The 15,156-nt window shown below is 33.9% G+C and overlaps 1 protein-coding gene across 3 annotated transcripts in view; it reads left to right on the forward strand.

The window, feature by feature from the left end:
• The window catches only part of VMP1 (vacuole membrane protein 1), a 136,925-nt gene that overhangs the window by 70,865 nt on the left and 50,904 nt on the right, over positions 1–15,156 (forward strand). For all 3 annotated transcript variants that reach the window (XR_010024619.1, XM_063110982.1, XM_063110983.1), the window contains 2 exons: positions 2,486–2,653; positions 11,279–11,410. Coding sequence is in view for 2 of the 3 variants with exons in the window: in XM_063110982.1 (XP_062967052.1) it covers positions 2,486–2,653; positions 11,279–11,410 (300 nt within the window). In the remaining variant the exon portion in view is untranslated. The remainder of the gene's footprint in view (positions 1–2,485; positions 2,654–11,278; positions 11,411–15,156) is intronic.

The raw sequence follows: 15,156 nt of genomic DNA on the forward strand, positions 1-15,156 counted from the left end.
TTATGGAAAGTATATATCATTTGAGTTGAGTGAATGAACACAGTCTTCTTTAAGGAAAAAATTCTCAAATCAGATGGTTGGAAATCTCCCTTTTTAGAATCACTAAAAATCAAAACTATGAAGAAGTCTTTTATTTTACTGGATGATGTGTTTAATCTGTTGGGGTGCTTTTTTTATCTGTATTTCTGGAATGGAAATGTTTTTTCTTTACCATGTATCCAGAAATCTCATTTTAGCATCCAGGGTAATTCTATTTTTGTTCAATTACAACTCATTTCTCGAGTTCACTGTAGACTGTACCTGTAGCCAAAGAAGCCAGTCATGTGGGGACAGCATGGACACACTCTTGAATTTTCTTTTTTTTTTTTCTAAGTGAAAAAATATGGAAGTTTATTGTAGGGCACCTAGGGAATTTTCTTTTTTACTTACTGGCATCATATGTCTCGTGTTTTCTAACAGTAAAGGTGGAAGTTACAGTTTTTTTTTTTTTTTTCTTTTGTTAATTGCATCTGATAGTTGGCTGTGATTGTATAGTGAGCAATTTTTCTCTTATTTTGCAGTTATTCTGAATACCAAAAACTTTTTTTTTTCTTGGCAGCTGGCTGGTACAGGGGTCTGAACCCATGACCTTGGTGTAAGAATGCTATGCTCTAACCAGCTGAGCTAACTGGCCAGCCCTGAATACCAAAAACTTTAAGCTCAGGGGGTTTTTTTGGTAGGATTACAAAATAATAATCCTTTTTCCTCCTCTGTGAAATATCCTTTAGGCACATAATATTCAAAGGAACAGTTGTAGATTTCATTGCTAATCATAACTTGTCAAAAACCTGAATAATCAAAAGCATTCTTTTTTAGGTATTGTGTAATTATTTTAAAACTTAAGTGTTAATATTTATGCATTTCCAAGAATTAAAACCCAAGAAAAAAGAAGAGCAAATAATAAAAATTGACGTAGTTTTTTTGGTCCAGAAAAAAACTGATAGTTAATTGATCCATTGCTAAGTTTAGGACTTCATTTTTTTTTAGATTTTATTTAAACACAAAATGTCTATTGTATTTAGGGATAAATGTACCTTAGATTTATGAACATCTTTTTTATATTAACATGAAACAAAAAAAATTTGTTATCGGGCCGAGCCCGTGGCGCACTTGGTAGAGTGCTGCGCTGGGAGCGCGGCGACGCTCCCGCCGCGGGTTCGGATCCTATATAGGACTGACCAGTGCACTCACTGGCTGAGTGCCGGTCACGAAAAAACGACAAAAAAAAAAAAAAAAAAAAAAAAAAAAAAAAAAATTTGTTATCTTCATAGCAAGTAGGATTTTTTTAATGTTTTATTTTCATCACTACATCTTATGTACTTTTTCTTTGCACCACACATTCTTTCACTGTGTAATCTTAAAAGACTCTCTTATACACCAAGACCATTTTCTTTGTAACTTACTCATTTATGAAAAACCAGTGGAGAAATCTTTAATAGATACTTTCACATTCAGAAATACTCACACAATATGGTTAGTAACAAAATCTCATGAGTGCGTGAGTAATTTTATTATACAAATAAAGTTTGGTTTGTTTTTTTTTCATAGCAGCTAGTAGCTAGAGAGCATCTATCAATCTATGCTTAGGGGACCCGGGAATTTATATTTATAACCAACTTCTCCCTAGATGACTCTCATTCAGACACTTCATCTGTGCATTTAGGATCCATTGTGTTTAAGACTTCATCACACATCTATGTATTAATATATTTTAATGTATATGATTATTGTTAATTTGTAACATTTCAAAATAAGAAGAACAAAGCAGCACAAAAGTTACTGTAGAAAAATTACTTTAAAAGAAAAGCTCACTAATACTGATTATACAGTTTTATTTTTGCTTTAGTATCTTCCCGGGAAAGATAAGTAAGGTAGTTAGTTTATCAACTCTTTTTAAGTAAGGACAAAAAGTGTTATTGTCAACTTCTGCCTTAAAGAACAGGGGCTCGGGAAGTTTTTATCACAGAGGATAACATTGACAAGTGAGAAACATGGATAAATAAAATTAAAATCAAACCAAAAATCAGATCTGTAGTTGCCAGGAGATAAGATTGCAGGGAGGGAATTTGCTACAAAGTATCACAAGGGAACTTTTTGCAGTGATGGCAGTGTTCAATATCTTGATTAGTTGTGATTATATGGCTGAATATATTTGTCAAAACTCACTGAAATGTAGACCTAAAAAGAGTGACTTACTCTGTGTAAATTATACTTCAATAAATCTGAATTTTAAAAAAAATCAAGCTAGGAAGAGATTCTGGGAAGGATTATATTATCAAATTACTAACTGCATCTTGAAATATTTATTTAGATAGAATCTGTTCTTTAAAAGCTAAGATTTTTTCTTGTACTATATAGTGATAAATGTACTGTTAAAATAACAAGTATTAATAATTCCTTTTTTATTAATATATCTCATCAGAGGTTTCTTGTATTTGTTTTATAGGGTCCACATATAGCTTCAGTTACATTAGCTGCTTATGAATGCAATTCAGTTAATTTCCCTGAACCACCCTATCCTGATCAGATTATTTGTCCAGATGAAGAAGGCACTGAAGGAACCATTTCTTTATGGAGTATCATCTCAAAAGTTAGGATTGAGGCCTGCATGTGGGTAAGATGTACATTTTCATGTTTGTCTAAAACTAACCTTATCACCTTGATACTATGTTATACCTTACTGAAATGGAATCCAAACATATACCTAGTCAATAAATGACTTTTGAAGTCACCAGTTATGTACTTCCAAGGCAAAAGAAACCTTTTAGAGCTCTCCTGTTTGTGAGTGAAATTCAGAAGAAAGGCTGAAGCCATATGTACCATGAAGTGACTGATTCCAAGTAGACAACAGCAGGGAAAAAGAATACTGTATAGAGGAGTAACTATACTATTTTGTAAAATGTGTTCCAATGTTTATATATCTGATAAATACTTAGCAAGTGGATGTATAAAAATCCTATTATATTGGTAATGTTATGTGTCTCACTCCTGGGTTAAAATACTGTGTTTGTTCTTGGGGTACTCATTTCATTTTCTGAGCTGATATAATGCTAAAGTAAACTCAGACATTTCTTAACATAAACCAAGCTTTATTGTAGTAAAGGTATCAGACTATATGGTTGTATATAGTGATCTGACTTTCAGTTGTACCAATCATACTTTTTGTTGTTGCTTAAGTTTATTTTAGGAAATTTTTTGGACAGCATGTTCAATAGCAAATTATTTTAATCCATACAAAGCCTTTTTTTTTTTTTCTGTATGCCTAAATTCATTCAGGAATAATTCATTTGTTAAAGATGCCTGTTACCATTTTAATTATTTTTTTTAACTCATCATATGGGTTCATTAAGTTATGTTCCTGTAACTTATTTTTCCCTAGCAGTTTCTAAGGAAATTAAAGATTATGGAACAGATCATTTAAAAATCTTAACTTGGGCTGGCTGGTTAGCTCAGTTCGTTAGAACACAGTGTTATAACACCAAGGGCAAGGTTTCAGATCCCCATATCGGCCAGTTGTCAAAAAAAAACTTAACTCATTAAAATGAACATGAGTAGCATGCCCACAGAAGAGGCAGCATCTTGAAACACAATTAAGTGTTAGCAATTATGTTTTGCTTTATAGGAATTATAAAGGAAATGCCACACGTTGATTTGTTGAATATGAAAGACAGGAAAAATTGTCATGTTTCCTGTTGCTCTTTTATAAACACTGGAAACACTTTATCATACAAGTTGCATATGTTTTATAAATTTGAAATTAGTCTTTTGATGAAAAATTGTTAGAATAACAGAAGATACTTGGAACATGCTAGAAAAAGGACTATGTATGTAAACTTTGGTTTTCTGTTTTTCTTAATATTATACTTTTGTTCTTTCAAAAATTATTTATGTGGCTGGATTAACACTAACGCCAACAAAGGAAAATTTCTATCCTAGCTGGAAGTGATAACTGCCTCCTCCAAATTCTCATAGTGCTTTATCATCTGTAGTGCTTATCTGGCCTGACTTCGTGCATGCCCTAAACTATTGACCTGGCTGCTCTAGTAGCTTTCTTCCCTCAATAAAATTTAAGCCCTTAAAAAATATAGACTGTACCTTAAATTTATTACCCTCACGGCAATTAGCATTAGTTTTTGCATTTAGTAGAGGAATGTCAATAAATACTGATTTAATGGTCAAATGTTTGTTTTCTTTTTTGTTTCCTTCTGTGGAATGGTCTCTTGTCATGTCAAAAATATAGCACACATCATTATATGTTTAAATTGGTTCCTATTTTTCTCAACATTTACAAGGTCAGCTTTTTCAACAAATGCTACTGGGAAAACTGAATATCCATATGCAAAAGGATGAGGTTGATCCTTACCTTACTACACCATGTATAAGAATTGACTCAAAATACATCAAAAACTATTTAAGAGCTAAAACTATAAAACTCTTAGAAGAAAATATAGGGACAAGTCTGCGTGATGTTGGCCGTGGTTTCTTATATATGACAACAAAAGCACAGGCAACAAAAGAAAAAGTAGATGAACTGAACTTCTTAAAACCTCTTGTGTGTCAAAGGACACTGTCAAGAGTGAAAAGGCAACCTACAGAATGGGAAAAAATGTTTACTAATCGTATATTTGGTAAGGGTTTAATATCCAAAATATTTTTAAAAGTCCTACAACTCAACAACAAAAAGAAACAACCCAATTTAAAAATGTGCAAAGGATTCGTATAGACATTTCTGTAAAGAAGTTATGCAAATGGCCAAAAAGCACATGAAAAGCTCGATATCATTAGTTTTATTGGGGAAATGCAAATCCATACCACAAGGAGATACCTCTTCAAACCCATTAATATGGATATTATTTTTTTAAAAAACAAGGGAAAGGAAAATAAGTGTTAGTGATGATGTGGAGAAATTGGAACCCTTATGAATTGATGGTGAGAATGTAAAGTGGTTCAGCTGCTGTGGAAAACAGATTGGCGATTCTTCAAAAAAGTTAAGCATAGAATTGCCATATGACTTTGATGGAGTTTGGATGTATTGTCCTCCTAGAACTCATGGAAATCTGATCTCCAGTGTGGCAGTTTGGGTCATGGGGGCGGATCCCTCATGAATGGATTAATGCTCTCCCTGGGGGTTGGGGGATTAAGGAGTGAGTTCTTGCTCTGTTAGTTCCCATGAGAGCTGATTGTTTATAGGACCCTGGCACCTCCTCTCTCTCCCTCTTGCTTCCTCTCACCATGTGATCTGCTTGCACCCACTGGCTGCCTGCCACTTTTCGCCATGAGTAGAAGCAGCCTGAGGCCTGCGCCAGGTGCAGCTGTCCCAGAATCATAAGCCAGATAAACCTCTGTTCTTTATAAATTACCCAGTCTCAGGTATTTCTGTTATAGCAACACAAAACGGACTAATACAGACCCTCTTCCAATTCCACACATACATAAATATCCAAAAGAAATGAAAACAGAGAGTCAAACAGGTACTTGTACTTCACTGTTCACCAGCAGTATTCTCAATAGCGAAAAGGTGGAAACAACTTTGTGTCCTTCAACTGATGAGTGGATAAAGAAAATGTGGTATATACATGTAATGAAATATTCAGCCGTAAAAAGGAATGAAGTTTCTTCTGATGAATGCTACAGTATGGATGAACAATGAAACATTATTTTAAGTGAAATATGCCAGACACAGAAAGAAAAATATTGTATGATTCCACTTATATATCTAGAAGAAGCAAAATCATAGAGACAGAAGTAAATAAGAGCTTTTCTAGGTATGAAGAATGAGAAGTTAATGCTTAATGAGTACAGAGTTTCTGTTTGTGTGGTGAAAAATACTGGAAATAGTGATCACAGCATTGTGAATGCAGTTGATGCCAGAGAATTTTACATTAATGGCACACAGTCATAAAAAGTCAATAGTACCAAGGTTGGGAAAACTTGATATAGAGTATTTGGTTGTTTTGATTCTTATAGTTTACCTGATCCCATTTGTGTCCACATCCGTATATGTTTTTTCCAGGGGAATGTCTTGCTTGATTAAAAAATAATATCTTGTTTAAAAAGTTTTATCTAATTTGTGCTTTGCAAATCAGAGTATATTTACACAGTTCACTATCATTATAAATATATTGAATCAGTAAAATCATTAACATACATAGTACTTCCAATTATAAAACTCAGCCTCAGTTTCACCTTGTTCATATAGGTTTTTGGAGCACATAAGATTAATTGTTTGATATTTCTGATTAGTAGGATACCTTTTTCAGTTTGCATCTTTTTAAACTTCCACAATTTGGCTATTTCACCAGTGCCAGCCTTCTCAAATTTTCTTTTCATTCATGAATTCTACAAATAGTTATTAAGCGTCTAAACACTAGGGATTCAGGGTGAATCCTGAATACTTTATGTTCTAGTGGGGGAAATTATTATTATGGAAAAATGTGTATGTAAATACAAACTGTAATAAGTGCTATGAGGGAGAAATCTACTGTATAGCACTAGAATTTGCCCTCATCTGAGATTCAGGGAAGATTTCCATGATGAAGCTGTGCCTCAGTTGAGATCTAAGGATAATAAAAACTAAAGGGGTGATGGGGTGAGGGTGGGGGTGGCAGCAGTTCAGGGGAGAGAAGAGCATAGGTGGTAACATTCAGATAGAGAACATAATAACTTTCCAAGGTCATTTAAATTAATGTTTTATTATTATCATTGTGGTTGTGGTAAAATATACATAACCTAAATTTTATCATTTTAATCATTTTAAGTGTATGATTCAGTGACAGTAAGTACATTCACAATGTGTATAACCATCATCGGTATCTCTTTTCAGAACTTTTAAAAATTATCCCAAACAGAAATTTTGTTCCCATTAAACAATAACTCCTCATTCTGTCTTTGCCCCCACCCCATAACCTATATTCTGTGCTACTTTCTGCCTCTTTCTGTGCTACTTTCTGAATTTGTCTATTCTAGGTTATCGCATTTTGTCTGGTCATTTCGTGTCTGGCTTACTTCACTTAGCATAATGTTTTTAAGTTTTATCCATGTTGCAGCATTGTCAGAATTTCATTCCTTTCTAAGGTCATTTAGAAACTGACCTCAGTTGAAACTGAAAAAAAAAATTTTTTTTTTTCTCTCTTTTATTTAAAAAACAATCTGGTAATTTTACCAGAATTGGTATACTTGTTTTTTAAACATTGCTTCAAGAGCCCTGAATTTCTCAATGGTTTCAAGGTTACCCTGCAAACTTCTGCTTATTTAACCTCTGATTCATGTGTGTAGTTGGAATATTTAATAGGAAAATGACTTCATGTTTAAAGAGTATTAACACACTAATATAACACTACTATAATTTCTGAGTAGTCAGCATATATAAAAATTTCTGCTTTTCATATTTTCACCATTAAACTTATATTTCCCAATATAAAAGCAAAGTTCCACTGATTTGCTTGTTAATCCACTTGACGTAACTTTTTAAATGCACAAAAATTCAGAATTTTTCTCCTCTCAAATATCTTTGAGTAAAATTCCCACTGTAGGAAGATGCTGTGTTTATCACTTGATTTGCGTATTTTATGCATATTAAACTCTTCTCTGCTTTAACAAGTAGAGATTGAAGGGTAACAAATTTGTATGTGGTATATGGTTTTTAGGAGAACTTTGTGAATTATTGCTTGACTAAATACCACTTCTCTTTCATTTGCAGTCAGTAAGCCAGTCATTCTCTCCTCTTAATTAAACTGGGGCTGACAGTTTTTAGTGTTCCATGGTTTTGTATGTAAACAAATATAAAGAACTTTATACAATTATTATATATTTGAATTTTATAAAGAATTTTAAAATTGTTTTATAAGAATTGTGAAATTGTGAGACTTCAGTATCTAATTTCAAATAACTTAATAAATTTCTGTGTCTAGGATATAATGTGTTTTGGGAGACCAGTCTGGATGATTATTATTCCCTTTTAGTTATTTGCATAATAACATATACTGACTCATGATCACCATTCTTATTTCTTGCTAATATGGGAAAATATGAGAATTAAATTAAACGATAATAAATATGGTCAACTGAGTGTAAGACAGTATATAGCTCTTGATTTCATTTTAGTCTGCTATTTTACTTCCTTTTTAACTTTAAAGAAACTTGTCATGAGTTTGAATCATATGAGTGCTTTCAGAACTATTGAACATTTGACTTAGCATTTGAACTTAAGAGGAGTTCATGTTTTGAATAAAATGTTGTAATTAACTTTCCTTTCTACTTTTTATTTTGGAAAATTTTCCAAAAAGTGCAGAGAATTATAAAATGAATTTAATATACACTCATCCACCTTCAGCTATTAATGACTCATGGTTAATATTGTTTTATCTATACCTTTCCTCACTCTCTTCTTAATTACCTTGAAGTAAATCTGAGATATCATACCACATTTCATCTGTAAATGTATTAGCCTTTAGGGCTTGAAAAACATTATCATGCCTGAAAAAAATTAGCAATAGTCTCTTAAAATCTCTTATCCAGTTAGTGTTCAATTTTCTTGATTATGTTTATTTTTATGTTTTTCTTTCCAAATTTATATTGAAGAAACTGGTTTGTCAAATAGTTTCCCATAGTCTGAATTTTACTGATTGTATTTGTTGACTTAAAAAGAAACTGAGACCAAATACATGTAGCAGGGATTTAGCGAGCCAGTATGATGATTACAACTGGGGAGACACGTAGATCAAGTTGCCCTGAAAAAGTGTTCCAAAAAGGGCCAGCAACCTCGCCAGCATTTATCATTGTCAGTCTTTGGGATATTAGCCATCCTAACTGGAGTGAGATGGTATCAAAGTGGTTTTGATTTGCATTTCCTGAATGCTGAGTGATGTTGAGCATTTTTTTATGTGTCTGTTGGCCATTCGTGTATCTTCCTTTGAGATATTGCAGCACTATTTACAATAGCCAAGAGTTGGAACCAGCCTGAATGTCCATCATCTGATGAGTGGATAAGGAAAATGTGGTATATCTACACAATGGAATACCACTCTGCTTCAAAAAAGAATGAAATACTATCATTCACAGCAACATGGATGGACTTAGAAAAAATTGTATTAAGTGAAATAAGTCAGGCATAGAAAGAGAAATAACACATGTTCTCACTTATTTGTGGGAGCCAAAAATCAATAAATAAATAAACAAATAAATGGTGGGGGGAGGAAGACAACAATCATAACAATTCCTTGAACTTGTTAAGACAAGTGAAAAGAAATGATGTTGATGGGGGGAAGGGGGGAAAGAGGAATTGGTAAAGGGACACAAAAATCAACTACATTGTTTATTGATAAATTAAAATAAATAACAAAAAAACAACAAAACAAAAACAAAAACAAAAAGGGCCAGCAGAACTTAACATTTTATAATCACAAGAAGGGGGAAGGGTCAAAGGAGAGAGAAAGAGAAAGACAGCCCCACCTAATTATTTCATCAGGTTTTCTATTGGCTGTAAATAACATGTAGTTCTGGGATTGTTATTACTAGGTCGCATCCTATATTCAGGGATCTAGGGTAATCTAGAAATATTCTAGATTATTTTATGGCTTTCTGGCACCATTATGGCTGCTTCTAAGTAAAATAGTCTTAATGATAATGTTTTCTCTAGGACAGGTAGATGTGCTTGCACAATAATTTAGCTGACCTAGTCAGAACAGATTCTTTTGGTTATCATATTATAGTTGGTGTAGTTCAAACATATTCCTCTGTTCTCTGTGTTTCTTATGAGTTGATAGATTGAGAGGCTTGAAGGTTTTGTTTTTGCTTTTTTGTTTTACAGTAATACGCTTTATAGCTTTGTGTATTTCTATCACAAGGCACAGTGATATATGGTTGTCTTTTTTTGTGTATGATATTAGCGCCACTGATGATCCTTTATTGTATACATTATTAGGCATTATAAATGGTGGTATTCCAATTATATCATTTTTTCTTTAGTTATTAGCTGGAATACTTTTATAAAGAGAAACTTATCACTAATTTGTTTACACTGAGATATAGCTCATTTAGGAAAGGGTAAAGGCTTGATTCTTCCTCCTTATTTGCCAGTTTTTGAAATAATTCGGTTCTCTAGCATCCTCCAAAGTTGACCAACATTAACTTTTCTTGTTTAGCAATACAGTATATGGTTTTTGCTTTATTCCTATATCCTTCTATGTATGCCTGTCTCTCCTCCCTCCTTTCTCTCTCTCTGTTCTTTAAATATACTTATTCTTTTGTCACTTACGTATGCTATTTTTCAGAACTCTTGTTTCACATGTGGCCATGTAGTTACACTTAGAGATTGTTGGTTCCACCCATTGTGAACACAAATTGTTTGAATTTGATAAGGTCCCTTGGGAATTCTTTTCAAGGCATTTGGAGGCAGAACCATAGGTAGAGCAAACTGAAAGGCTTACCCTTGTTTTGAGAACTAGCAAAGCTTTTTTATTTACTGTGACTCCAGGTGGAGAAGGATGTCTGTGGGGCTCAAAGTTGAGAATTTCCCTAAAGACTATATGCCTGTTGGATTACTACCTTTCCTGAATTTAAGCCATTTAAGTCTAACCCAAGTTCTTGGTTCATTAACCTTTATTTTCATTCTTATATCCTAAGTTGATTGAAAAAAAAAATCTCTTCAGAAACAAAAGTCCACAAAGTGACTGAAACATGAGTCATTCAATGTCCTGAGGAAATAAATATTTTTCCTGTAGTGAAAATTTATCCATCTTAATGTTGAGTTTGTAAGGGGCCTCCTGACCACAGTTTGTTAAAAGTTTTAACTCAGCACACACAAAAAACATATTGGGATTAAAGCAACATCCGAGATACCTAGATTTTTTAGAGAATATTGAACAGCTGTACTGGTGAATTCTTATTACCAGATCATTTGGATATAAGCAAAGGCTGGGGAGAAGGGAGCTGACAAAAATAACGTAGTCTAAGTACAGACACTATACTATAGAACTAACATTAACATTAGTGTCTACATTGTGCCAGGAATTGTCTAAGAGTTTTATGTATATTATCTTGCCTGGCATCATATAGGTCAGAATTAGGGCCAGGATTCAAACTCTTATCCTTTTGATTATGTAGCATATGATTTCCCCTGCCCCCAATACACTGCATCTCAAAATGCTCTCAGTGATATGGAAAAGTATAGATTTGATCTACTAAGTGTCACTGTGTTGAGAACAGAACCTCATTTTAAGTATTTTGGTTTTTCACCTAGGGTATAGGCACAGCAATCGGAGAGCTGCCTCCATATTTCATGGCCAGGGCAGCTCGCCTCTCAGGTGCTGAACCAGATGATGAAGAATATCAGGAATTTGAAGAGATGCTGGAACATGCAGAGACTGCACAAGTAAGAAAAGTGATGAAAAAATAGAACACTAATTATCCCTAAAAAGGTTATTATTAATGTAAAATTGTTACTAGTTACTTGAAAAAGAAAACTGCCAAGTAAAAACAAAGTGAAATATGACTTGGATAGAATATTCAGAAAAGCTGATATATAAAAATGATAATAATCTTGATCTTAGAATAGAGAATTACAGAAGAGTCAATGAGACAACTCATGCTAAGCTGAAACACCTTGTCAGAAACCAGGGTAATTCATGTTGCCAATGATATTAAGGAGCTGAAACATATTTGTTCCATTAGGTGTTTATAAGTATTACCAAGCAGACTGCTGAATAAGTAAAGGGGACAAATAGGTAAACCAGGCTCCGAGTCCAAAATAGAACTTCTGACTAAACTTTTCTAAAATAGCATCAAATATAGTTTACCATGTTTAGAGGGAAAAAATGTTTTGGAAACTGCTAATTAAGAAAGGACAGTTGGGATAAACATATTCTTTGTCATTTTTTCCCAAACATATTAGTAGCGAGATTGCAAGAAGTCATTTTCTCCCCAAAGTAACTTTTAAATGTCACCTATTTGTAAAAAGTATATAAAGATTCTACTCATTCATCAAGATTTTTTTAATGCTGCATTCTTCAGGGAGCCTTCAGAAAAACAAACTCCTATCTCACTTCATCTAAAATTAATCTCACCTTTCTCTGAACTTTGTACAACTTGATTTGTATCTCTCTTGAAACCTTATAATATGGCTATTTCTTTTTGTTGTTGCTGTTGCTGGCTGGTATAGGGATTGGACCCCAGACCTTGGTGTTATCAGCACCACCCTCTAACCAACTGAGCTAATCAGCCAGCTTTTTTTTTTTTTTTTTTTTTTTAATATGACTATTTCTATAGTGGCCATTTACCCCCTTGAAAGTAGCTTTGTAACTTCATCCTCATTCTGCACTCCACAGTGCTCAGAGCTGCTGAAATGTTTGCTAAGGTAATATATGAATTATATCAAATTCTTGTATAGTTATTAAAGCTTTAAACTAGTAAACAAGATGTATTATTATACTTGACAATAGTAGAACTTTCTTTTTAAATAGTATTTAACAATTCAAACTGTTCAGCAATTCAGACTAGTCTTTGCCTGGGTCAGATTAATGACTCTTTACCATTGAGTGTTCTAGAGAGGATCCTCAAAATGTGCAAGGTAACCTTCCGGAACAGACAAAAACTAAATTCCATGCTTAGGCAAGCTATAACATAATTGGCTGAGGCTTTTTTGACCTGAGTACAATCTGTATAACAACCTCGATCTTAATGTTACAGAGTAGGTGTTTTATTCTTAGGAAAATTCCTAAGAACGTTGTTATATGATTGAGTTGCCATTTTAGGGATGGCCTTAGAAATCAAAATACGTAGATGTAAGTAAAATGGGCATACCAAAGAGATTTTTGAAAAATTATATATAAAATGCATCTCCCTCCCAGATTTGTTCATTAACCTATGAAATTGTTTGAAAATTTTCCTTATTGTTGTGTGTTTGGAAGTACATGTGCCCAAATAACTGCACACACATTTTTTTTTTTTTTTTGGCGGCTGGGCTGTACGAGGATCCAAACCGTGACCTTGATGTTACAAGGCTGTGCTCTAACCAAATGAACTAACAGGCCAGCCCCTGCGCTCACATTTTTTTGAAGAATGAGTTAAGAGTTTTCTTTTCAGAGGAGTCTTAGACCTAAAAATTTATTATCCTGAATGGAAAAAAATCATATTTTAACATCAGATGGACTTTTCGAAAAAGCATTATCAAATAGAAACCAAGTATAGTCATAGTTTTTAATTGAGAACAAAACATTCAAATATGAGTGTATTAGCCAAATATAAAACAAATGAAATAAAGAGCCACGACCATCTGTTCTGCATGGAAAGAAGCAAGTTGTCCTCGTATCTGCTTTGCCTTTTTCACCTAATATTATGCCTCTCTTCCTGACATCATAATGCTTATATTAATGTTAATAATTATTTGTTATACTTCTCAACACGTTCGTGGTGCTTTGAATAATCCTTTTTTTGTCTCCGTTACACAGTGAGAAGTGTAACAATTATTACTAATGTAAACAATTTTTAAAGTTATTTTTAATGTTTCTTTAATCCAGTATCTAATATGATCCTTGTGTTAACTCTGAGGTAGTATGGAAAGGTACCATTCTTCTGATTTTATAGAAAGCTGTAGATTTAGAAGTTATTTCCTCTCTCATTTCACATGCTTAGAGCCAGAACCAAAACTCAGAATGGCAGCATCACTGGTACGAGGGTACTTCAAAAAGTTCATGAAAAAATACAATTAGAAGATAATATGAATCTTTCCGTGAACTTTTTGCAGTACCCCTGTATATTTCAATTGCTGAAACCAGTCCATCCGCAGAAGTAGATGGGTGAGTATCCCTGCTTGGGACAACTGATACCTCCTTGGGTTGTGGCACTAATTAATATACATCATTTAACAGCTCCAAAACTCTTTTTCATCTATATGAAATCAGCAAATTGAAGTAGAATCAGGTAAGGTGGCTTGCAGCTATAAATTGTTATGCTATGACATGGATGCCGAATGGGTATAAATATTGTTTTCTCTTAAGCTGACTAATGTACTATAATTACTTTTCCTTTTTTAGAAGCTTTTTGTTTTTCTTGGAATTAACATTTTGTCATTAGCATAGTTTCTTTTAAATCTCTGGTTTGTCTATCTCCCTTGTACTAACCCTGTGAAAAGACCTCCTGATATCACTTTTCATTTGGTAACACCTGTAGAGTACTATCAATTCTATTCTTTCATGGAATCATCATTCTGAAGCCGTCCATGTTCTGCCCTCCAATCTGGACTTGCTGTTCTCTTTGCCTTCTGCACAGTTGCTTCTCTCTTGCTTTGGATTTCTTGTCTACCCCTTTCTTGATTTACTCCCTCATTTTGTTTGAACACATTCTGCAGTAGCTTCCTGAGAAAGGGTCAGTAAATGGAAAATGTGAGACCTTACATTCTGTTACATTCTTACAAGCATGTTCTTCATTCATACATAGCTGATTGACTGAATATAGGATTCTAGATTGAAAATCATTTTTTGTGCTTAGAATTTGGAAGGCATTGTTCAACTGTCTTCAGGCTTCCAATTTTGGCATTGAGAGGGCTGATGCCTTTCTGAGTCCTCTTTATAGGAGTCTGTTTTTGTTTTATTTTTTCTCTCTAGAAGCTTTTAGGTTCATTATCAGAGGGTTGAGTCTTTTTAAAACTTATTCTGCTAGGTGCTCAGAAGACTTGTCAGTCTAGAGTCCATTAGGTTTGGGGAATTGTTCTTGTATTTTTTTTTTATGAGTTTACCGTCTTTAGTCCCTATTCATGCTTCCTAGAATTCTAGTTACTTTAATGTTGGGCCTTGTAAGTCAGTGGGGAAAACACACACTGTCTTTCCTCTGCTATCACTGCAAAATCATCAACACAGAAGACCAACTTCTGTGACAAAATGTGTGGAGACCTCTCCCACCAGCAAGTAAGCCAGCGATTCTTCAGTGGATACCAGCTGGGTATCCTCCAATTTAACTCTGATGCTATTTAGGCGGAGATAGTGTCAGATCCCGCAGGTTGAAGGCTCAGTTCCCAAGACTGCCCCCAGTTCAGATGCCAGTCACAAATCCAGACCTTTGGAACTTCTGGCCAATCAAGGTTCCCACAACCCCCTCCTTGGGTTTGATTCGTTTGCTAGAGCG

The sequence above is a fragment of the Cynocephalus volans genome, chromosome 10 (genome assembly GCF_027409185.1).
Source record: "Cynocephalus volans isolate mCynVol1 chromosome 10, mCynVol1.pri, whole genome shotgun sequence".
In the NCBI taxonomy this organism is placed as follows: domain Eukaryota; kingdom Metazoa; phylum Chordata; class Mammalia; order Dermoptera; family Cynocephalidae; genus Cynocephalus; species Cynocephalus volans.